The sequence below is a fragment of the Parambassis ranga genome, chromosome 13 (assembly GCF_900634625.1).
Source record: "Parambassis ranga chromosome 13, fParRan2.1, whole genome shotgun sequence".
In the NCBI taxonomy this organism is placed as follows: Eukaryota; Metazoa; Chordata; class Actinopteri; family Ambassidae; genus Parambassis; species Parambassis ranga.
Genome location: NC_041033.1, coordinates 4,711,065 through 4,736,211, shown reverse-complemented (window position 1 = coordinate 4,736,211; position 25,147 = coordinate 4,711,065). Strand labels below are relative to the sequence as shown.

General features: G+C 41.4%; 1 protein-coding gene across 1 annotated transcript in view; it reads left to right on the top strand.

Moving 5' to 3' along the window:
• Nucleotides 1-25,147, top strand: part of LOC114445041 (calsyntenin-2-like) — a 219,611-nt gene that overhangs the window by 180,504 nt on the left and 13,960 nt on the right. Inside the window, exons 9-11 of the mRNA XM_028419985.1 lie at nucleotides 12,438-12,600; nucleotides 17,964-18,130; nucleotides 22,393-22,541. Coding sequence (XP_028275786.1) covers nucleotides 12,438-12,600; nucleotides 17,964-18,130; nucleotides 22,393-22,541 — 479 coding nt within the window. The remainder of the gene's footprint in view (nucleotides 1-12,437; nucleotides 12,601-17,963; nucleotides 18,131-22,392; nucleotides 22,542-25,147) is intronic.

Below are 25,147 nucleotides of genomic sequence, written 5' to 3'. Positions count from 1 at the left end.
TTACACATTAAAAACAGTGGATTATTTCAAACCGCAGAAAAGCTGCTCCTGGATTTTTGATATTGATTGGCGGTCATGCAGATATAGCCTTGTTTGTATTCAGGTAGAGGATCTTATTGACAGGAAGGATCGATAAGTGTGCACAGATGAAAGGGTAGACGCAGAGGACAGAGGAAGAAAAGGAACAATAAAAGAGACAGAACTGGTCGGGGGACGAGAAGGGACAGAGATAAGAGGGAAAAAAAACCAGCAGAAAAGAAAAATGTCTACCCTGTTCATATGTACATGTGACATATTTAGCAAGTAGCTATTAAACAATTCTCTGATGAAGCAACACATACACAGAGGATGATACACAGATCAATAGTCGCATGGTATGCAAAGAGACTAAATGATATGCAAAATAATAATCTGACGTGTGAAACTGGAGCAGGCAGTCGTCATCGTATGATATCACTCATTCATCACAGACAACATTATCATATCCGGCCGCAGCATCTCTCAGCCCCTGCTATCGACTTCTCCACAAATGAAATCAGCCTTTATTACAAACACACTTTCTGAAAGCCAGTTCCATGTAGTTTTCCATCATTTTTATTTCTTTCACATCCCACCATCCCAGGATAATATCACCGCCCCTTTATGAGAGTGGGAAGTGCTGTAGGTTTTAGATGAGTGGAAACAGTGCTGGAGAGGCCACTAAATGGCAGAGTGGAGGAGCAGCGGCTTTTATTACCTTGCTGACAATAACTGTGTGTGTGACGATGTTGGCGTGACGCAGGGGGTGTGTGTTCTTGTACTATGGCACTGTTTGCCTTTTGCATCAATGAATGAGGCAGCAATAAAATGTCTGTGTGTGTGTGTGTGTGTGGTTATGCTATATGTATTAACTGCATTAGTCAGAACTATTTACTGTAAGTAAGTTCAAGATGAATCATCCAAGTCAACATCTACCAACCAACGTTTCCTCGCCACATTGGCTCTACAACACATCAGATATGACACTTGTTTTTACATATATGCTAAAATTTAGTGTATTTGTGTGAAATACTTATGCTGATGTTAACAGAACCCAACGTCATCTGATAATGGGACTGATACAGCCACAGAAGTCCAAGGCAGGATGGGGATGGTGGAGGTGTTCATCATGTTCATCTCATTCATGAATAACCAATCAATATATTTAGAAATTTTCTATACAAACCAATATAGCATAATATTCATCATATTGTGGCATATTACATTTTTATAGAGGATCACTTTGTCATTGTTGTGATATTGCCAGATTTCTAATATACAGTCTCTATATACATAAACCATGAAACAATGATACTGCTAGAATGCTAGTATTCCATGGTGAGATACATTTATAAACATAACAATCCCGTTTTTCTTATGTAAAAATGTATCTAATAATAAATGATGAAAGGTCTGTGTAGGGCGGACTATCCCATGCATGGCATTACATACAAAGTACATATATCCATATCCATGTGGTAGATGGTGCTAAGTGTACATGATTCCTATCAGCTGATCTGTAATCAGTGGCATTCTACTATTCAAAGCCTTCTCTCTCAAACCTCCCTTTAAGCTTTATCAATATCATATTATGTGCACAGCCTGCAGTATAATAATAGCATATGATGTGCAGCAGCATGTTCGCTGTAGCTCCTGTGCACATTTCCCTGGCCTCAGTATATAAATAGGTGTTTGTGTGTGACCTGTCTGAGGAATTGCAGACCTCTTTGTGGTAAAAGGGAGCACAAAAGGCAAATAAAAGAAAATAATAGCACAGTAAAAGTGGATGTTCTGTGCCATACATCATATTAATCTGGACAACGTGGGTTCGGCGAATCCACTCGTCTCCCTGTTTTACCCTTCGCTATTTCCTCCCTCGCACTTTCTTTGTTGTTTTTTTCCCCCCACCAATTTATCTCACTTTCTCACTAAAGAACTATCCCTGCCCAGACTTTCTGACTTTACCCAAATAGTTTGTAGGAGGCAAAGTTTATGTTCAGCACAGCTGGCTAAAGCACTTCCTGGACTGAGGGTGGCTGTCAGAACCTGCGTTGAAGATTTATTGTGCACATCCCACCATGACCTTAAGTGTGGTTAAAGAAAGGGAAACAAAAAAAGATGAATTGAAGAAGAGATAAAGAGAGAGGGAGAGGCAGAGGAGGTTGGTAGAGGGGCTGGTAAATTTGGCGTAGGAGTATCAGCAGTGTATCCTGTGTCAGGGTTTAGATAATCAAGAGGAGGCGTGTGATGGATGTAGTGTGGCAGTAGGTGAGATGGCGCCATGTCCCCCCACAGTCTGTCTCCTTCCACCACTCTGCTAAAGCTCTGTGGCAACTTTCACCACTGCTTGGTTTGTACTGACAGTTTAAACCTGTGGGACCATGTTTTACTTTTTTTTTTCCTTGCTGGGACTGCTGTTGTTTCACAATCTCCCTTTCTCACTGTCTCTTTCTTACCCAACTCTTCCCCCTCACCCAGACATCCATTTTCCCTCACAGTCTTGTATTGCAATATCTACTGCTGCATTTAAAGAAGCATAGCAGTCAATATATCCTATAGCTGCAGGAGACGGTGACTCACTGTGTCGGCCAGACTGATGCAACATCAAATCTAGCATCATGCATGCATTAATAATGAATTCAGGCCTTACGAGGAGTCAGCACTTTTACCTCCCACATGCTGTGGTGCCTGCTCTTGTTGGTGCTGACCGACATTGTGGGTGTTTTGACTAAAATCAACAGAAAACAAGGAAGCTGCTGTGTCTAACCCCTGCCAATAAAAAAAAGTATAATTAAAAATCAGATTTAATATAGGAAGCCAGATAGTTTGACTGACTGACTGTTTTGCTCTAAATGTGGTGTGAAAGGTGTCATTTAAACTAACAACTTTCCCCCTAAAGTCTTGTCATTAACCTGTGTATGTGCTAGAAAGGTGAAACTTCAAGACCCAGAATTCATAGTGCTTTTGCCTTCTTAGCTCATTATACATAACAGCCACTTAAGGGCATTACAGTAGGATTAAACACCTGTAATACAGTGTACACATGATGTCACCACAGCTGTCGCTCTTTTCATCCAACCTTTCATTTCCACCTATTTCTTCTCTGATGAGTCATGATGTTTGCATACCCATGTTTACGTGTGGCCTTCAGCTTTTGTGCACATTCACAAATATGTGTTGATCCAAAAGAAAATGGACACTGCAGAGAGCAGCTTTGTTCTGCACTGCTGCACTGTCCTCCGCTCACGTACCCCAAAATGTCCACCATTTGTTCCACCAAAACTCTGCAATGAGCATACAAACAATGTAAAATGAACACATACAACACTGTACACACAATAAAGCCCATGGTTAAGCAAATTTAGACTTCAGTGGACTTGGATTGGGTTATGGACCCAAGTCAAAATTTAGTTTCAGACAAAATCAAAGAGATTTTTATGTGAAGCACTGAAGCACCACACCTAATCGTTGCACCATATTAAATAAAAAGAAATACAGAGAGTACGGGCAACTCCATATTGCCTACATATTGCTGGTTCCTTTTCAGATATGAATACAGATGTATCCCACACCCGCATCCAGTCACAATTCTAATCTAACACTGCATACAAGTCCAAGGTGTCTGCTGTTTCCCAAAATACCAGTATCAGTTCTTGAATGCCGGGTATTGATGCAGACAGTAGTAACTCACAGCTGAAGATACGGTTGATTTTGTGATGCAGCAGCAGAGAAACCTGAGTTTCCCACTGTGGGGTGAGATAAGGTAATCCCACATTCTGTGAGTGAATTTAGGCTGTTTGCTAACAGACCCAAAGCAAAATACTTTGGGGACTACTGGATCTTGAAAAAAAGTCTAATGTGGGCCAAAGTGTTTCTAAAACAAGTACTAGGAAATGATGTGTGTGTGTGTGTGTGTGTGTGTGCTGCGGTTATAAACAGACAGAGCTCATTGCGTGCTTTCGGTTTAACATCAGCTGCAAACATCCAGCTGTAACCAAACATACTGTGAATAAACCTGGTTTCAGGACGTGAATCAATGTTCGTCTTTATCTTATGATTCAAATGGTGAGATGAAGATATTGAGGAAGACGTACAACTGCTTTGCATGTGGAGATAATATAGTTAGTGCACTTACACTTTTGTTTTAGTTTTCTATCATTCAGCAGTCTGAACACGTTCTCCTGCTGGAATTTGAAGGTTCACTGTTTACCTTGTTTGTTTTCCTTCCGTGATACATTCTGTGTTCTCTTCCCTTGTTTTCTTGTTTAAAATAGACACATAATTATTAATAGAAGGTTATTAAACACACAAGCTACTAAGAAGTGCTTCTGATAGCTAATTAACAGCTGTCCCACAAATCAACACCACTCTGATTGACAAGCATTTAGAATTATTAAATTAGAAATCCACTCAAACCTTCACATTTACAGTGATTTAAAGAGACTGTGCTTCTGTCGATATTAATTTACACTTTGACAAAGTGACACAATAAAAAAAATATATAGAATTAGCCGTGCTTGCCTCCAGTATAGCCAGGGATGTAAAGCACTTATAATGAATTCTCTGGGAAATCCTGCACTGATAACAAGCAACTTTATTGTTTGGGTTTTCTTAGAAGATGTGGACAGCAGTCCATAATTGATACAGAACTAACGGTGTCCTTTGAAAGCGTGAGTCACGCTGAATAGATATAGATAGATAGATCAAAACTAAAGAAAGTAGAGCAGGTCCAGCAATATAAATGTATATGTGTATCATATATCTGTGTGAGTTGACTGAGACAATAACAACATAGCAAATTGGGCTGTCCAGAATAAAGTATTGAAGATATTGAAGGCCTCATTATGACTAGTCACAAAAAAACTTTACACAATTCAGCAAACAGCATCTACAGGTTTACAGGCCTATATGTTATAAAATCTCCATGAAATCTAAAGATAAGAAGCCATGCCTATCCATCCAGTATGTCAGGAATATTTAAGCACCACTGAGACAATCATTCCGTCATTCATGCAACACATTCAGATATTAATTAAAGCTATTTATATGGGCACAAGTAGGAAGGAGAGTATTGCAATTTCTTGATGCATTATGAGAATCCATCTCTATTGTTTTAAACCATGTTTAATTGTATACAAAGGAGTTACAGCAATATGAGGAAAGAATGGAAAAATGTTAGACTTGTTAACAAAAAAGATCCTAAACAGTGGCACACATTTCACCTTTCACTATGGACAACATTGAGCTTGTCTTTTCAATCACCAAGGACAAATAATATTTTATTCCTAATGATGGGCTGAAAAAGTACCTACATACAATGGGAAGAAATGCATTGTGCCTGCTGTCCACACCCAGTGGTCTGTCTGCTCCGTGATCACTAGAAAGTGGATTAACATAACTGTTCATGCAAGACCTCCACTCCTTTTCATGTTTACAAGTGAGAGTAAACAATACATCGCTTCAGTCTTTTCTGACTAAGGAAAGCATCATACATATTAAAAGAAGAAGAAGACGAGCAGCCAGCAGTCCGTGCAGATGACACTGCGTGTATTTTAAACCATCCACAATCCCCACAATGATAATATTTTTTGTTGCTCTATATAAATCCAGCAGGGTCAGAAAGTCAATGTGATCAGTCTCGCTGAAATGACTGTGTAGCCTAAAAAAACAGTGCATGTGTGTCTGTGTGTGTGTGTCTGTGTCTATTTGTGTGTATGGCCCATTATGGGATTGTGGAGAGGTCATTTGGCTGTTGACTCTCGGTCTCTGCCGGGAGCGGCTGTATAATTGCTACTCTAATTAGTCACTTTTGCCAGCCGGTAATTCATAGTCACCTTCAAGTACATTTCATATATGCACACACACACAGTTAAATTTCTATACACACACCCCCACTCTCTTGTACTGTTCCTCTCCTATCACTGTCTTTTAATTGTTTCTTCTATTTTTGTAATTATAGGCTCTCAGACAGACATTCATTTTTGGAAGCTTACAATTGACATGATAATGGTTTCCATGTTGACACGGTGCTGACGATGATTTATGGCAATTATGTGTTAGCAAACAGCACTTTTGCTAATGAACCTGGAGGCTAAGTGTTTCTAAGGCCAGAAAAACTGGCCTGCATGAGAGCTGTTGCTTTAACGATACCATCATTCATCACATTGTTAGACAAGAGTTGGTGACAACATGTTTAATGTGTACACAATTTGTTGAGCGTGTTGTTTTAGCAGTGAGAGTTTCTGCAGATAATTACAATATAAAGATGTTGGGGACCAATACAAAGTTTTTTGTTAGCTTAAAAAAGTGAAAAAACACCAACCCTATTTACAACCAGACAGACACATGATACTGAATATATTATTTGAGACTTTTGTTCAGTGGAAACCAGATTTTTCCTCTACTCTTACAAAATGAGAGACAGGAAATATGAGGAAGGAAGCAGGAACTGTTTCCCCTACTTAAAATTGCCATGGATAGATTTGTTTACTTCAGTTTTTAAAGGTAGGGTAGGAGATTTCACTCTGATGCACTTTTTGTTCAATTAGTGTAACTTCTCTTTACAATCCGATCTCGTCTTCAGGTAATGCACGTCCATCTGATTGGGAGGCGTGGCTTCGGGGTGAGCTCCGAGAGAAAGGGGCGTGTGTTTACTCTCAAAATCTGGCTGACTCTGACACTGACACTGACACTGAGTTTTCAAAATCTCCTACCCTACCTTTAACTGAAAGGAAGCACCAGTCCCACTTTTTTTTAAAGTGGCTCAGAAGTACCAGTTTTTCTCCCTAAAAACAATCCTGGAAGAGCTCCTGTTTCTGGACCTTCCATTAAAAACATGCACAAAGGTGCAGGCAGCTTCAAAATGGCTCATTAGTTCCTGCAGTGGAAAAACACCTGGTGTGTTTACACCTACCCTTAAAATCCTATAATACAATAATTCCACATAATAATGTGTAATTGATACTATTGAACTGCTGCCTGGCACCATTGCACTGATACACCTGCCAAGCATTGAACATGGAATTTACTGTAACAATACAAAGCGGTGTTACACTGATGTCCTTTTTTGTTGTGATGTTATCATTTCCAGGTTCATTTGGTACACTACCATCCAATCTCCCAACCAGTCCAAACCCTTTATTGTATACAACTGCTCCCAATTTGCCTGCAGTGTAGCATTCTCATTCCTTCCCTGGTACCTCCTCTTCCTCCTCTTCCTCCTCCCTATCGCTCTGTAAAGTCACCTTGTTTCTAATGCTCATCAATCTCTGTTGTAGATCCTTCCTCCAGCCTGCCCTATAGCGCCCCCCCCTTTTCCTTCATCCCTCTAGATCTTTTTATTTCCTCTTTCCCTGTCTCTGTCTCTGTCTCCTCACTCATACAACATTATATGTTAAGAATTACCTTGGTTCAGCCTGTCTATATTTTTTATTTCCAATCTACTATCAATATATACGAATACATGAATATCATCAACAAAAAAAATCTGTAGCACAGAAATCCAGTGTTTTCACTATTAACTCTGCAGCAAAGTAAATCACTTACTACATTCCCAGATAATTTGTGTTTCTAAGAGTTTCCTGAAGTGTAGACATTTCTCTTTACCTCTCCCTCCCACCTTCCTTTTTAAAGTCTTTTATATCCTTCCTCTCTGTCCTTAATCTCCAGCCTCTCCTCTTCCTCCTCCCTCTCTGTCATCTGTCTGCGTCGCCACCTTACGATCCCAGATCACCTCATCTCTCTTCATTCTCCACCTTCTCTATCTTGTTTCTCCATCTCTTGTTTGAAGTTAAAAGGTTGGCTTGGGTGACAGATCTCTTAAAGACTTTCAACTCCAAAGGACTTGAGGCAACAACTCCCACAGTCAAGTTCTAATGGAAAGACAGGGAAAGAAGAAAAGCGACCAAATAAACTGCGGAGAGAAAAAGAGAGTGAGATGGAGGAGAGGGGGCAGATAGCAATTTTGTTTTCTTCCCGCCTTTGAGCGCCCCAAGAGATGACGAGGGACCTTTGATGTGTGATGCTTCCGTTCTCTACCTCTCTTTCGCTTTCTTTTCTTTGTCCTCTGGTTGTTTCACATCCTCCCTCTCCTTTGTTTGTGTGGTTATTTATTTCATTTATTCCTTCCGTCTGTCAATTTGCATCAGGCTGAGACACGGGAAAGTGGAGGGATTGGGGAATACAAAACTTTTTGCTTTGCTTTTATAAGCAAGGCGAGCCAGCAGTGCACTCCTAAACTTTAACTTCAGCTTTGAAGTTTTTTGAAGTTGACACTTAATGGGAGCTGGATTGATGTCTTTGCATTCATGTATGTGACTTTTTGTGGGTTGGTGTTATTACAAATGAATTCTGGTGGAATCACTCATTCTTTCTTACCCAGACAGGCTCACGCTGCATGTATACACACACACACACACACGAGTGGCCTGTGGCTTTATTCAGATGTTGAGCTTGTGCCACAGTAGACAGCCCATTATTTCCATTTCTGAGATTTTGTAATGGATACTGATTTTACCTCCTACACACACACACAAAGTTTCTGTGTCCAGCTGGCATCTCTCCATGAAAAGCAGTGCATCTGTTCTCTCGAGCCCTAATCATTTTTCTGACAAGATGCCAAACACTTGTGCCATCTCCATCAACCAGACTACATTTAATTGTAATCTGTAGGTTAGCTGCTCTGTCAGCGTTTGTTGTGTGATTGCAGTGTTTAATAATCTTTGCTTTAACAGCTGCTGGAGTGAAATATCTCTTTTTGCATTTATTGGGTTATTGTGCCGTACTGTTTTATTTTAACTAGAGAAAGAGAGAGAGAAAACAGTTATTTAACATAACCAGACATTAAGATGACAGAGGACAATATTAGTAGTGGAACTGCAAGCGTTTTATTGGCTCCTGAAATAAATGTACACTGTAAATTGATTGCTTTGTTATAAAGTGTTACTGGGTTTTCAATAATGCAAAACTGGGTTATTTTCTTCATTGGTTGCATGGAATATAGTCTTGAACAAGACATCATCACACATCAAAGAATCACATTTACATTCAGAGCGGGGGTTCTGTTTGATGATAGAAAAGGCATTCTAAAATATCATTTGAAACATCTTACAATAGAGAGCATGACAAAGAATTTTACATCTTAACTTGCCTGGTTACAAATATTTGATCCTTAACAGACAATATATAATAATATAATCAAATTATTATTATTTTTTTTCTTCTCATTGAAACATACAATAAATCTGGCAACACAGCGATTGGCCAATTAATCGCATTGCACCAAAAATTGATCCAGCTTCATCAGACACTCTGCCTCCTTTGTTATGCTAGTTAACAACTAGATCACATTTGTAAGCCCCCCCTTCACCTCCTCTGCCTTCCATTCACATGTGTGGCCATGTTATTCCCTCCCTCTCTCCACATGTCCCCCCCAGAGAGATCTCCATCTGACATCTCAACCCCGCTCAAGCAGGCTCCTCTTGGGCAAGAACCATTTCCACCTTTGAAGCCTGCAAGAGGAAGTCACCACCAGGCGCTCAGATCCCATATGGGCCTGAGCTCCCTTTGAAATACTGAACAGCAGAAAGCGGGACGAAGTGGTAGAGAGAGATAGTCTGCATGTGTAAATGTCAGGGGGATTAGTGTGTGTGTGTGTGCACGCCAACGTACATAAGTTGCCTTACATCGGGCCGCGGAATAATGAGATTCAAAGTGAGGAGGAAAAAAAAAAATGAAGATCCAACAAATGTGATGCAAAATCTCATATCTAGACAACCTGTATACACAATGGATAGCGTCGAATTGTGTTTGCACATTCTTATGCATGTCCTCACATCCTAACTGGCTAATCGAAGTCAATCCCATCAGTTTCAATCACATCTGCAGCCCCTATCTAAAACCACAAGCAGATTATCCCCACAGCACCGACTCAGCAGATCGACATGCTGCATATGTGTTAGGCAGCTGTGCAGAATGATCACCAAAAGGCCAGATGTTGAATCTCGCACCTCAATAACAGGGAAAATGAACCAGATTGATTAGAACTCCCATCTGTTGCACTAGCACGGTATTAATAAGCAGGCTGCAGCGCACTCTTCATTAGAGAGGGAGGTTACCCAAGGCTAAGTGTTCACAGGCTGTCCCAGGTTGTATCAGAGGGGCTGAGAGGGAGAGGTGAGGCGCGGCCCCGATGCGTGTTGGCACTGTTTAAAGCTGCAGCGTAAAGCCTAAAGCGGAGAAAAGAGGAGGCAGGGACAGACGGACAGAAACAAGTGGGCTGCTGCAATTAATTAAAATGCAGAGTGAGGCAGGGTAGATAGTCAAGCATGCTGAAGAGAGACACAACAGAGCCTTTTTCAGAAGAAGGTTAAACAGGCGATGCACTAATGCATTTCACTGAGCATTTAGCACAGTGGAAATAAATGAGTAGATTTGACTTTCCAAGCTAAGAATGAATGTTAAAATGCAAGCTGTGATAGAAAACAAAATCCTGCTGAATGGGAGGCCGTACCACACATGCTCATCAGCACTGGCACAAAAATATGTCTGGAGGTGAAGGAGGACATCTGATTTTCTAAATTACAACAAATGTATTGTATGATTGGTACAATAATGATAATTGCAATCTTTTTTTATTTCTTACAGCTTAAAATACACATTAGAGTTTTAATTAGAAAGTGTTGTGTCTATAGCAAAACTTGTAATTCATGCCGCAACCACTGGGGGCTGGCTCCAGAAGCGAGTTATTTCCCATAGACTCCCATGTTAAAATGGCCGACTTCACAGCAGAAATTAACATGTTTACAGCCTACAGCCTTTACAGATGGTTGCTGGATCACAGCGCGAGTTTCCTGCTCCCACGATCACCCGCCCCCCTAAACTCCGCTCGTGCTTCCCCTCTTTGTCCATATTTGGAATTTTGGCAGACGTGACTCTGCCAACATGGCGGCGGTCAGAGCGTCCCGGAGCCTCCCACTGACCCCCAAAATGGTGACGTCATGAAAGCTCTGTCCATAGTTTTACTGTCAATGGTTTTTATTGATAAAGGTTGAGTAACCTTGTAGTGAAGTGTCAGAAAATACAAACACATCACACCTCTACTAATTTGACTCCATACACACACACATGTACAAATCTGTTTATAATGGTGTTTTTATAAAAAAAAGTCCAAAAAATGACACTAACTAATCTGTATAGCAGTTTTTGACCAATTAAATTAGAAGAACTAACTATAACCAAATCTACATTACTATTGTGAATATCCGCCTTTATTTTTAATGACAGATTGAATCCTCACATGATTCTTCTCAGCTGTTACTTCCTTGTTGCTCTACATTTCATTTTAATAGGATGATGTACTTTGTACACGTACAGACGTGCAACTTTTTTTTTTGTACATTACAAACTCTTGTAGGATTTCTTGTGGGATGAAATATTCCTCTCCTGCTACACTTCTTGAGATTCAGACATATCTTTTCAAACAGAGGACACAAATGTCATCTCCACTCAAGTGACTTCCATGTTTCAGCATCAGCACTTTGCAGTCACTGTGGTGGTCAAAAGCTGCTGGACTACATCTTGTCCAAACTCATTTGTTTTAGTTTCATCTGAGCAGAGAACGTGCAGCCAATAATCATCAGGCTGCTGTTCATCTTCTTTTCTTGTTCTTCCAGGACACCATTAATAGACACTGACTCATTGCACTCACATTCTGTCTCTAAAACACCAGTTTTCATAGATAATCCATGTGCCAGGTATGGGTACTTAGCTGACTACTATTCACTGCAAGCTTGCATAAGTAGCAAATTGTGCATGGCGTCATTTTCAAGGACAGCTACTGAGGCTTCTGTTATTGGCAGTGAGTCGCTTCCTGTACCTTCGAACCAGTGCTTCTGCTCTTTATGAGACCTCAGTCTGACTCTTCATTCATTGCTATATGAAGTAGCTGTTACATCAGGTTTACACAAAAGAAACGTACTTGCTTTTTGTGCAGTGATTCGATAGCTGGGTGTAGAATGGTGGAAAGAAGTCCATGCATACAATTTCTATTGGCATTGAGAGCATTATAATGTTCCTGTTCCAATCTCAAAGACCAGGCTCATTTTTGACCATTAGGAGTGATATGTAACACTGTGACAATTTGTATTATATAAGAAAGTGATTTGACCTTTGTACTTGTAAGATGCCACTATGTCCATGTTTTATCCTCAGCCATTTCTTTGAAAGTTTGTCATAACTAAAGTATGATTATGTGAGGTCACAGGGCCTTGATCTAATCTGTTCACCGAGAGCCTTGTGTCCGATCTGAGGAAGTTTCAAAATGACATTCATCATGATGGTTTTCGTATTTACCTACTCAAATGAACCTACAGCTGTTGTGCTGTGTTGGAAATGATAGTATCTTGTTTTCTCTTTTCCAGATATGTGATAAAGAGTGGCATTACTACGTCATCAACGTGGAGTTCCCGGTGGTGACGCTCTATGTGGACGGCGTGACCTACGACCCCTACCTGGTCACAGATGACTGGCCCATACACCGCTCGCAGATCGATGTGCAGCTTACAGTCGGTGCCTGCTGGCAAGGTGAGCGGGCAGAACTGATGATAGTGATGATGAAGATGATGATTGTTTCATGTCCACTAAAAAAAGTAAAAAGTGGAAGTAATTTGTGGAATTGGTGATATTCTGCTGCTTCTTGAAAAAAGTTTAAGAACCATATTGCTGAAGTATCGCTGCTCAGAGAATCAGAGAGTGTGGAACATGTTCTTTGGCCTTGAATGAACAATGTAATTAAGAAGAGCACTTAGGCTGCCTTTGACAAACGATGGAATGTGTCTGAATGAAGGCGTACAATTAAACTGTCCTCTAAACTGATAGCTGCCGCTAATTGCACAAGGGTAGAAGAAAGGGCGCTTTTTTCACACAGTACAGCATATCGTTGATTTGATAGCCTAAATGAGACTGCTCAGTGATGCTTATAGCCTCAGATAAAGATATCCCTCTGCGTGGGAGCAGGAGGAGGTCATCTTGTGTCGCTTTTATCCGTAGCATTGACCTGCACTACTCCTCCTCCTCTTCTTCTTCTTCCCCCTCCTGTCCCATTTCTTTCATTGAACAGTGTATGCCTTTAGGAGGATTAAAGGGCCTTGAATAGAAAAAGGGAGTTCAGAGACTACGTCTGCTTTTCTAGATGGGGCTAAGCCTCTGTTAAGAGTTGTAAAGGCGATATCGAAATCTTAACATAAGCCATTAGCTACAGCAGATTGCCTTTTCAAAGCAGGGAGCTTTAAGTGTCCAGCATGTTGATTGCAAACATGTTGCAAAGATGGGCTCATTTGTTGTCTATTGAAGCTCCAGTGTTTTCAGAACAAAAGAAAAGAAAGTGAACACTGCTGCAGTGGTTATCTCTTGCTGATTGGCTGTGCGGAGAAGCAGTCAGATGGTGATATAGAACTCAGACAGGAGCTTTAATAGCAGAGTAAGTATTTGTCAGCTATAAACAGCACAATGAATATTCTGCACTATTTAATTCAGTTTAATGATTTCATTTCATGGTTCATAACACTTAACCAGCCAGTCAGCATTGTCTCATTGCAATAGATTCTGTTCTGACCACAGCAAATTAATTTAACCTAGAAATATCATGTTTCATGTGTTTATCCAAAGACCCCAGACTACTGGACTGTGACGAGGTTTTAGTTCACCAATCAGTCTGTAAAATGTGTAATTAAACCTGCTCAAATCAAGTTAAGTACAGACGGCAGGACAGGTTTGTGTCTAAACATTATCTATAATTAATTAATAAAATGAGTGTCAACAGTAAAGTCACTGTTAACATGATGAGAACCGATGTGATGTTCCATTTTACAGACAATGGGGGTCAGAGTTGGAGATGATGCCACATCCCAGCTGACTGCAGTACACAAAGTTAGAAAACCAAGATGTTTTAATAAAATCTAAAATAAGTCAAACAGTGTGTGTGACTGAGTTAAAGAATCATCAACCTACAGATGTGCTCAGAAGCACCAATTACTGCAGCTTTTACTGCTGATGCAGCCATCATGGAGTCTGACATTGATGAGGTTTCTCTGATTTCACAGTAGAGTAGGAAATCCAACTCAACTCAAAGAAGCCATTTGCACATTTTCACTTCCTTCCTTCCTTCCATCCTTCCTTCAGACAATAAGTGCTGGCTGTGCACTTCTCAGACAGTCAGCCTATATTTACCCTCTGACCCAGCAGAGCGTGTTCATGGTCAGAGGTGTGTAACAGACAGATAGCAAAGTCCATCACGCTCATCCTTCCCACTGCTTCTCTGTCTCCATCATCACAGCAGGTGGAAGATGCTGATCATGCTGATATCACACGTGTATACATTTAAGATAAATATATCTTTTTATGCAGTTTATTAAATGAATATAGACGTGCAGGTGTTGATACACACAAACGCACGGGTAATCACACAGCCAGTAAGGACTATGTCTCACACTTAGACCTAAATAACATCCTTATTTCCAGCTTACCCTCCACTCTCATCTCACATCTGTTGCTGTTTTGAAAATGACGCAAATAAAGGTGGATGAAGATCTATAGTGCAATGAGGGCTGCACAGGGAGCTGACAGCACGTAAAGACCAGTCTCTGTAAAGTGGAATGATCAGCGGTTTTATCACCCGTATCATTCCCGCTCCACAGCCTCTCAGTAATCCCCTCTCCTCTGCTTTTCTTTTTTTATCCCCTGCCTGGGACCCTTAATGGTTTCTTGAGTCACGTCCTAAATTGATAACATCTGTCAGGGTGGGACTAAGTGGATAGGTGGACGTCTTAAGAGGGAGCAAGAAGAGGGGGAGCAAATAGTAACTGAGTTAAAGAGGAAGAGCAGGTGAAGCATGAAGAAATAAGGAAAGAATGAGTTTGGAATAGTTCAGTCAATTTGAATCCAAATGTAACCTTATGGTTTTATGAGATAGATGAAACTTACCTGACTGTGTGCTGCTTGGCAGCGGATCAGCAAGCACTTAGAAGGAGTTTTAACTATGCAAAGCGGGTGTGGATAATGTGCTGAACTAAAATGAGAGTTGGAAAACCAACATTCCACTTTTTTTGATAACAAAATGCATCCATGCACAAATAGGACTGAATTTACTGAACAATATAAGCCACAACAGTCGCCTGGCTTTGGCTTGGTTAGGCTTAACCAATGCAAACTTCTACCGGCTTACACACCTTTTCTTGGCTATCATGCTGACAAGTCAAGCTCTCCAAGGGATTTTATAGCACCAAAGCTCTATAAACACTGATTAAATTCAGTGTCACTACTGTCATAGGCAGTGCAGCTTTGACACTTGCACTTTGGGTGAGGTGTTTAGTAAATGGCTAGGCAAGACATAAAGTATAATGTGAGTCAAACATCAAACATTCTGCTTCCTTCTGGGCATTCCAAAAATGATCCCAGTAACATGGGTGCAGGTGCATCAGACTGAGGAGGCTAGACCTGAATTCATGGACTTTACAAAGTAGAGACAGGTTCAAATGAAAGGGAGAATTCAGGTGACAGGATTTTTTTATGTCTGTCCCCCTCCCTCCATTTGCCCAGTCAAGAAAAAAAGTCTGCACCATTGGAAGGCAGGCGAGCAGATGACAAGCCACTGGGTTGATAAGATCCCCTGGGTAGATCACATCAACTGGTTGGACTGTTGTCTGCCCCATGGGTGATAAGGGAGTTCTATCTGACTAGTCATTGTGCACAGTGAAGCTGCAGGTCAGCAATCACAGGGAGGATACTAACTTGAATGGCTGCGCTGACTGCACTCCATTTCTGTCACATTTTCACACCAGGAAAGTAAGTCATGATAAAGTGCCTCCAGTGGTCAGTGGTGTCTCCATCTGTGCTGACTGAGCCTTTCAGAACAAAGATGCCATCACTTGGAGCAGTGATGGATGTGCCTGCATCAGTGGCAGAGAATTAAGTGAAGGGTCAACCCTTGAATTCTTGTCCTTTCAAATGAGCTGCCTATTCTTCTATTAGGTCTTGGAATTAGGAGGAGATCTTGTGTACATCAGTAGACTGCTTTTGCACCTATCTTATGGGCTGCTCTTTTGTCTTCTACAGCTATAGATTAAAGCAATCAACACATTCTAGCTTATTTCGATAAGGTTCATTTGGTCTTCACCTATTTATGAACTATGATAGAATTCTTTTTAATCAGACCTGTGTCTTGTGTTTTTACCTTGACATGTTTCGACTACTTCCTGCAGTCTTCCTCAGAAGTCACATGGTGTTACGTGACGTGTCTGCCAGCTGATCTTATGCAGGTTGTGGCGCCATTCTCCCACTACTCCAGGTAGTGGGGGAACAGCGCCACCTGTAGTCCGGCTTCCTCATCGCTGTGTCCCAGGTGTGGGACAGCAGTCTGGTCTCCTCAGGACAGTGTTCCAGGTGTGGGACAGTGTAAAAGTTCCCTCGTCCCGGTTCATTGTCCTATTGGCCCGCTTCCTTATTTCGATTTCGTGGCAGACACGTCACGTAACATCATGTGACTTCTGAGGAAGACTGCAGGAAGTAGTTGAAACATGTCAAGGTAAAAACACAAGACACAGGTCTGATTAAAAAGAATTCTATCATACATTCTAGCTTAGATCTGTCTTAAGATTTGTTTACTCTAACTTGACAGAACCAATTACCTTGCTGTTCTGGGTGAAAGGTCTAGAGATGAATTGCAGGGCATTATTATTGTTCCTGTAGGCCACCATCCCAGAGAGCCTTGTGAAGGGGTCCTTGCAACTACATTATTGCACACTCTCTGTGGATTGCATATACAACAACCTGCCTTGCATGAAAGCTAGGATCAGCCTTATAATAAGAAGCTGGGCATAAATGAGTGAAAAACACCATTTTAACACAATGTGGTTTCACGATAGAGGCAAACATGGACATTAGTGAACATGGACAGTTGTTGCCACCAGTGCTTGGTTTGCTGTCACCTACAGATCCTCCCAGTGCCCACATATTACCAATAAATCTTATCTGCAACAACCTCACAACAGACCTGCACAATTTTGTCATGTGGTAGGGCTTATCTTGTGTTAAAATGTGTAGGGAACTGCAGGCAGAGCATTTAGCACCATGAGCTGGACTGTGTGGGGGTCTTAGAGGTAAGCCAGACTGTAAAGACTCAGTAGGAATCCTCAGAAATGGCTGCACCAGAAATAAACTGTTGGAGCTCAGAGAGGTTAGATGGATCGCACAGACTGTTCACCATATGCACAGGTTGAGGTTATCAAAGTTGTTTGGCAGGAGGGAAAACTTTTGGGAGCACAGAAGTACAAAGAGGCTGATCAGATCAACTAGCAGAGAGAAGCTGGTTCCTTGGTATGCATCGTGTCTGTGAGTCATTGCTCATCCTTCAAAGGTTTTTGATGAATTCTCATTTTTATGACAAATGTTGTCAGATGCAGAGACTGTTCTATGATTTCAGTGCTTTGGTGGATGATTGCCAAAATGAAAGCGCAACAGAGGATGGACAGAGAAATGAAAGGTTTTGGTATCCAGAGCTAGTAACCTTTCAGCTAATGAGTGGAGACTCCTCTTGCTGGTATGGCCTTTACAGAGTTCAGAGGACAGTCTTTAAATGTGTTGACTTTTTCCCTTACCTTTATTTAGCCTGGTTGGGCCAGTGGAGCAGTGCTTGCACTTTTACAGCAGGACCCTTATATTCAAGCAGAATGGGGACATCCAACAGGCATCTTTGGGCCAATTACTACCATAATTTGGTCATCAGGATTATAATTAAAGGCTGGACAAGGTCACTGTTGGTTTGATGATGTGACAAACCTAAACTCAACTGCACATCACTTGTTACCCATGCAGGAAGACAGTCTGTATATTAATTGGATAAAAAATGCTGCTATATTTATATATTTTCAATTGTGTGTGTGTTTGTGTAGGTGGGGAGGTGACCAAGCCGTGGTTCACTCAGTACTTCCGGGGAAGCCTATCTGGACTGACCATCCGACCAGGGAAGATTGAAAGTCAGAAAGTCATTTCCTGTCTGCAGGCCTGCAAAGAGGGACTAGACATCAACTCCCTCGAGAGCCTGGATAAGAATATAAAGGTACACACATGCACACACACACACATCACAACAAAGATACACCAAAAGGAGGTAAATTCACAGAAGCGGACTAAGTCTAGAAGTCGAATTTTGGTTCATCTAAATTGTTGATTTCTATCAAAGTTAACTTAGGAGATCCAGGCGCAGGTAAGGTTAACAGTCTTTAATAATAAAGAGGAACAAAAATCAACCACATGGCGAAAAAGCCAGGGCGAGGATCGGCTGCACGTCGTGGCAGGTGACCTGAGACAAGAAAAGGTAATTAGTAAGGCTTGGCTTCAAAAGGCAAAAAGGTTTGGTGGCTGCCTGACTACGTGAGGAAAAGTTAACTGGCGCTGCACCCACGGAGGATCAGCGCTTAAAGGTAGGGTAGGAGATTTTGAAAACTCAGTGAGAGTCAGCCAGATTTTGAAAGTAAACACAAGCCCCGTTCTCTCGGAGCTCATCCCAAAGCCACGCCTCCCAATCAGTCTGTGACTTCGGCCATCATGCACGTACCAGCCACGGCTCCACCCAGCCGATCCAATGCACCTGGAGGAGGCAAACAAAACAAAGGAGGAAAACAGAAGGAACCAAGAAAATCCACAAGGGGGCATGAGAGTTCCTCACCACACTACACACACCCATTCACTCAAATGCAAAAATACACTTTATTTCGCTTTTTTTCATTCTTTATTCAGCTTCTAGCACAGCACTGAAACACCGTCATTACCCTAGGAGCCAATTCCGGAGATTGCCGAGCACCCCTGTTTGCCAGCCTACACTTGTCATTGCTAATGACCACCTACCTACCAATGCATTGCATTGTCAAATAAACTGCTGAAAAAGTTTGGACGGACACTTACTGATAAAACTACCATAGTGGGTGATTTAGCCAACAAAAGGGACCAATCTGTGGTAAAAAATACCTATAACATCCACCGCCCTAGCATTAACAGTATGTAGACTGTGTGTGAAAGAGAGCATGTGTGATTGTATGTGTGTGTGTGTGTGTGTGTGCACCTACATCAAAACAGCAAGGAGTCACGCAAGCACGGCTAGCACCCACCATCATAAATAACATAAATCAGCGCCCTTGCTCATTACCTCCATCTTGAAGACATTGTTCTTATACTTAAAACAGCAGGATCACCACTCCATAGACTTCTGTTTTTCATTTTCACTCAACACTAGCTACATATTTACACAACATGTGATGATGATGATGAAGTAATGCCACTACGCAGTGTGGTTACATAAGACTCTTCAGCAGGACTGCTGCTACTTTATTCAGAACAGAAACAGAACACTGAGGCATAGTGGCTGCTTCTGTAAGCATGGCTGGTTTTGGAGGAAAGAAGAGGTATAGTGCACACAGGTGAAAATATTTTAGACCAACCAAGTACAGAACACAGGCGTTGATGTCAACTGTCCTGACAAAATAGTCTTAATATGTACACTGATTGAAATGGCTCAATGCTAAGCTAACACAACCAGCTGCAGGAAGATATCTCAGTGGTGTAAGTCTTTTCCTTTCTGCAGGTTTTCTAAACAAACCTCACCAGCTATACTGAGTATGCATTCAACATACATTTTCCTCAGGTGTGTGCACACCCAGAAAAACACACATTTTGATCCCGGTTGACAGAAAAAAAAAATGCTATTTCTTTGAATCACCATGGCTAAATCACAAGCTGGCTTTCGTGAAACTCTTCTCCTACCTTCTTCTTTTCCCCCTCCTTTACTGGCTCAGCTAATCCATCTCCCTGCACTGTGGAAGATAGAGGGCAGACAAGATGGATGAGGGTTTGTGTAGACTCAAGGTACCCCCCCTACCCCCACCCAACCAGCTGCCCACCCTCCGCTCCTTTAACACTTTTTATATCTTTCCCTCTTCCGTCTTATTCTCTCGCTCCAAAATCCAGCAGCTCTTTCCATAGAGCTCCTTGTGCTGTGGTGCCAATAAAGAGATGCTTGTCAGACTTTTGAGAAAACAAGGTGGGATGAGGTGGAGGATATGGGAGAGAAGAGGTGGACAACCTCTCTAGAGCCAGTGCAGTTTATCTTTTGAGAGCCATTTTATTTTCTTCTTAGCTGTGCACTCATCTGGCTCCAGTAAGTCCACAGGAAGCTTAAGGACAGCACTTAACCAAGCAGGTGGAGGGCTGGCGCAGCACAATCAAAGGAGAATAACAGGCTGGGGAGGGAGACACGGAGGGAGGCAGAGGCAGATAGACAGAAAGTACAGTGACAGAACAGACGATGAGAGGAGACAGCAAGAGGAGGGAAGGTGTGAAGGGGGGGGAAATGACAGAGGAGAAGGACTGTATGGAGAGCCCCATGGTGTGCTGAAGTGTCAACCTGCTGCTGAGACCCAGTTTTAGCAAATGGAAGACACTCAGACACGGAGAAGCCCTCTTTAATACAAGGAGGGCTTCAAATCTCTAGCATCAAACCCTGCAGGAGAGCACACTCCTCTGCCTCTGTCAAACCAAAGTGAGCAGATTTGACTATTTTATCGCCCATTGACTTAAATAGACCTCGCAGTGTGTTTTATTTTTTCATGTTTTCAGATATACATATATGCTTTTGCATTTTGTTCTCTCTGCCTTTAAGCTGCAGGTTTCAGTCAATCGAAGTACAGCGCAAAAGTCAATTTGTTAGTACTTTAAGATAGGTGATCCATCACACTGGACATCAGATCTCTTTGTTTTAGTCAAAGTGACATTGTTGTTGCATGGCAATGTAGCACAGGCATGATGTTCATTTTGATGGATTACCTGATTCGAACAAGTCTCTGCAAACAGATACATTCACACTGCAGTACAGTGAGGCAGGCCTAGCAGCTGAACACCTTTCACACATGTCCCGAGGTCTCACAACACCCACACTTGCTGTATGTGTATCAGATCATCTTATTCGATGGAGATATGCCACACTTAAAGCCATATCTATCTAATAAGAGCTTTACCTTGCACTGCACCTTAAGGCCTATATAAAGCAGTTACTTACTGTAACAAGCCCACAGAGAATGTTTCCAAGACTCTTCACCTTCAAATGCAAAGATGCTATTCTGTATCCTCTTATTGTGTTGGTCTTCCTGCTCATGAATTTGTTGGTTAAAGGTCAACTGTTTTTCAGAGAGAGAAATAAACACCGTGCACTGCAGTCCAACACAAACAGAAAAAGTGCTAGTGGAGGCCAATGCAGAAGTAAAGGGAAGCTGATAGCTGCACATCTATACCCTGAAAATGATGGGCTGTTTTTTTTTTTTTACATACAAACTCTGACTTCCATTGTTATTCTGTTATTTACAGGGAGTTTGGTGTTTTTGTATCATCCAGTGGCTGGGTTCCTGCAGCCCTCGTGATTGTTGACACACCACAAATAAGGCCAAATCCAAAACATAGACTGTAAATAAAGATAGACGACATGCCGCAGTTTCTGCCTATTGTACAAAAGTGAAGCCAAAATATCTCACTCACGCATATATTGGAGCCAGAGCCTGCACTGTAGAGGTTGATAGGGAAAGCTGTATTGTTGCTGTTACACTTCTGCATCAAGCTGAACGTAATGGTACTTTATGTATTTTTAGCCAACAATAATTAAATATGACCACCCATACATCCATCATCTGAACCCGCTTTGTCCTGTAGAGTGCAGGGTCAAGGGGGGCTGGATCCTATCCCAGCTATCTACGGGTGAGAGGCGGGGTACACCCGGGACAGGTCACCAGTCAATTGCAGGGCTAACATTGGCAGACAAACAACTATTCACAGTCACAGTCACACCGACGGGTAATCCAGAGTCACCAATTAACCTAACACACGTCTTTAGAAGCCGGAGTACGCAGAGAAAACCCACGCAGGCACCGGGAGAACCTGCAACACCCTGTAAATATGAATATTTCACAACAAAATAAGTATAAGTATAAAAGTAAGTATCTAATTGCTAACATTTTCTACAGCTGATTATAGTGTTGATTTCACAAATTGTAGTGTTTAATCAAATTAGCACATAGACAATCCTGTATCACATATTGCACAGGTGGTGGAGCAGGTTAAACTTTCCGTGCCTTGTTGTTCTAGTCCTTGTGTTTATTACTAAAACAAGGGAAATACCTTCGTTTCTGAGACATTTCACCTACCTGAATGACTAATAATGTTCACACACATTGCTTTGCACAGATAACGGATCTACCACATCTCAATTAGCGTACAGTTTTACATGTGTCTTATTTGTGGTATTAAATCTGATAACATCTGTTGTCTTTCTCCCTGTAGTTCCACTTTAACCCAGCTCAGTCCATCCTGGTGATGGAGGGAGAGGACTTGGAAAACATGAACGCAGCCGTGAGGAAGGTTTCCTACATAAACTCTCGCCAGTTTCCCACACCAGGCATCAGACGCCTGCACATCTCCACAGCCGTCCAGTAAGACACAGGCTTCCTTTTGTTCTCACAGTTTGTTTTATTTCTTGTTTTCACTGTCACCCTGCTTGTCTGTCCCGCTTGTCTTACTACATTCCTACATTTGTTTCCTTTAGTCCCCTCACACTGCCTCTTTTTCGCTGTAGCTCTTCTAAGGAGTGTTATCCCACCTCGACATTTCTGTTAAGTGCTAAGACAACACAGCAGACATCACAGTCTGACTGATATATAATTCCCTTTTCACACATTGATCTCCACACCTCCTATTCCTGCTCCCCTCTCTGTTTCTCCCTTTCTCTGCTGTCACTTCCCCTTTCCCACTTCCTTTAATACACCATTTTTGCTTCACTGTCGCCACCGGGGGCTAGTTTTTACATTTTCATGTCATGTATTAATAATTCTGCCTGGGTTTTGCCAAGGGAATGAGGGGAAAAGAGAGATGCAAAAACGGAGAGTGTATGTGTGTAAAAGAGAGGAAGAGCGAGAGAGGCTGGCTGGTAAAGCAGCCTCCCTTGGCGGGTTACCATTAAAATTCATGATTGTTTTAAATATATGTAGACCCCTCCAGCACAGCCGTGGGGTTTCACTCTCCGCCCTCCTGTTGGGTTCGATGCACAGCCGCGGGCCGAGAACTTCAACTATCACAGCAGAAGTGTGTGTGTGTGTGAGTGAGTGCACACGTGCACGGTAACATGCGCGCTGGAAAAGCTGCCGGTGATGAAGCAGAGTCATCTTAGCTGGAGGCATGCCGATTATCAAGGAATACATTATGCTAATGATGGCTAAGCTTGCATCATTGCTAAATGTTGTTTAAATTAAGTTTTTCTCACAGACTGCTGACTGTTCAACACATTGCCTTAAGTGGGGATGAGATATGGAGAGAGTGTAAAACACTACTTGAGGGTGGCAAGTTTGTAAAAGGGTGTCCATTCAAAAATATGTGTGGAGATAAGGTGTTTTAAGCTTCCAAATCGACTCCAGGTAAAAAAAAAAAAAAAAAAAAAACTGCCAGCTCCACAAAGACATTTAGACATCCTGCGTTGTGCAATAACACATCAGAAAGAGGTGTTGAATGCTTCCACGTAATTAAACCCCTTGCTGAAAATTAATAACTGCAATTACTGCAGGCAATGAGAAAATATTTAAACAACTAGGGCTGATCTTATTTTATTTTTGCAGTGACATGTGGACACTGTATGTAGCACACATGAAGTACCTAAAAATGTTACCATCTATTTCTCATCATCTCCTCCCACGTGTTTACATCCTGCTGAGTGAGAGAGTCTGGGGTGGTGAAATGCTGCTATGTGTTTACACCGTAGTCACGGTTAATACAGCAAGACAGTATTCTCAAAGACCTAAAGAGCTAAACAGGGCTTCTGATCAACATTTATAATGGCACATGTAATGTAATGCAAAATTTAGGTGAAATTACTTTTTCACACTGGAACATTTATAGAGATGGAGAAATAATTTAATCCCCTTTAATCCCAGACGGAGGTTCCCCTAGGGTAATTTAAGATTTCAGTTGCGCAGCAATATAGCTACATTTATAAGGTAGAAAGTTGAAATTTTCATCAAATTTTACTTTTGAAATTACAGAGAGTTCAAAAATAAATAAATAAATAAATAAAAGGAGTTTGGTGTGCACTCTCAGTTTCTATTAGTATCCTCAGTAAACATAGAGGCAGGCATCCCATGTGATTTCATCGCATCACACACACATCCTGTAAAGGTGATTATAATCTGCATACAAGTCAAATTCAATAAGACACTTTTATTATACATTATACAGTAGGAATCTAATTTAGTGTTATAATTTGGCGGTTTGAAGGACCCAAACACAGAAAGCAGGATGATACATTGAAAAAACACAAAACAAGTTTTATAAAAATCTGAAAAGATCAAATGCAGCAAAAAGGCAAGAGGAGCAAACAAAGTGCAAAGTCAAAAACGCCAGGAGCCTGACCAAGAAACCAGGGAAAGGGTGAGGAACACAGACAAACTGAGACAAAAGTCAAAGTGAAGCACAACGCTTAAATACACAGCGAGAAGGTGATGATACACTGGTAGAAACAACTAGAGCAGGGCACACAATCAGCAAGATGGTTTACTAAAATAACACATGAATAATCCCAAACCAGGAAAATGACTGGATTATTACAAAATAGAGATCATCACATCAAAATAAAGTTATTCTGCATTCAGCTCAACATCACTCAGACATGATTGACAGTTTGGCTAGCTTCTCATCAGTCAGTGAGATGCTGTCTGTTAACCTAAAAACAAGTTGTTGTTTTTAATGCCTTAAATACCCATCCAAAATCTTCTTATGGCTTCATATCTCCATACATCAGGAGATCAACTGCAGTGTTGCTAATACTCTTTCCAGATAGGCTTCAGTATTTTGTTGCTGTGGCTGTGGCAACCATTGGTGTGTTTAATTGTTTCAATGTTTCCAAATAGATTCAGCGTAGTTACATTAAGAGCCTAAAACACTGCTTTCCTCCATAACATGTAAGCAAGAAATGAAAAAAAGTCCACCGGCTGCTGCAGACAGTATCACTCCTCACAAATAAACAGAGATCTTAATTAATTCCTCCAAATGC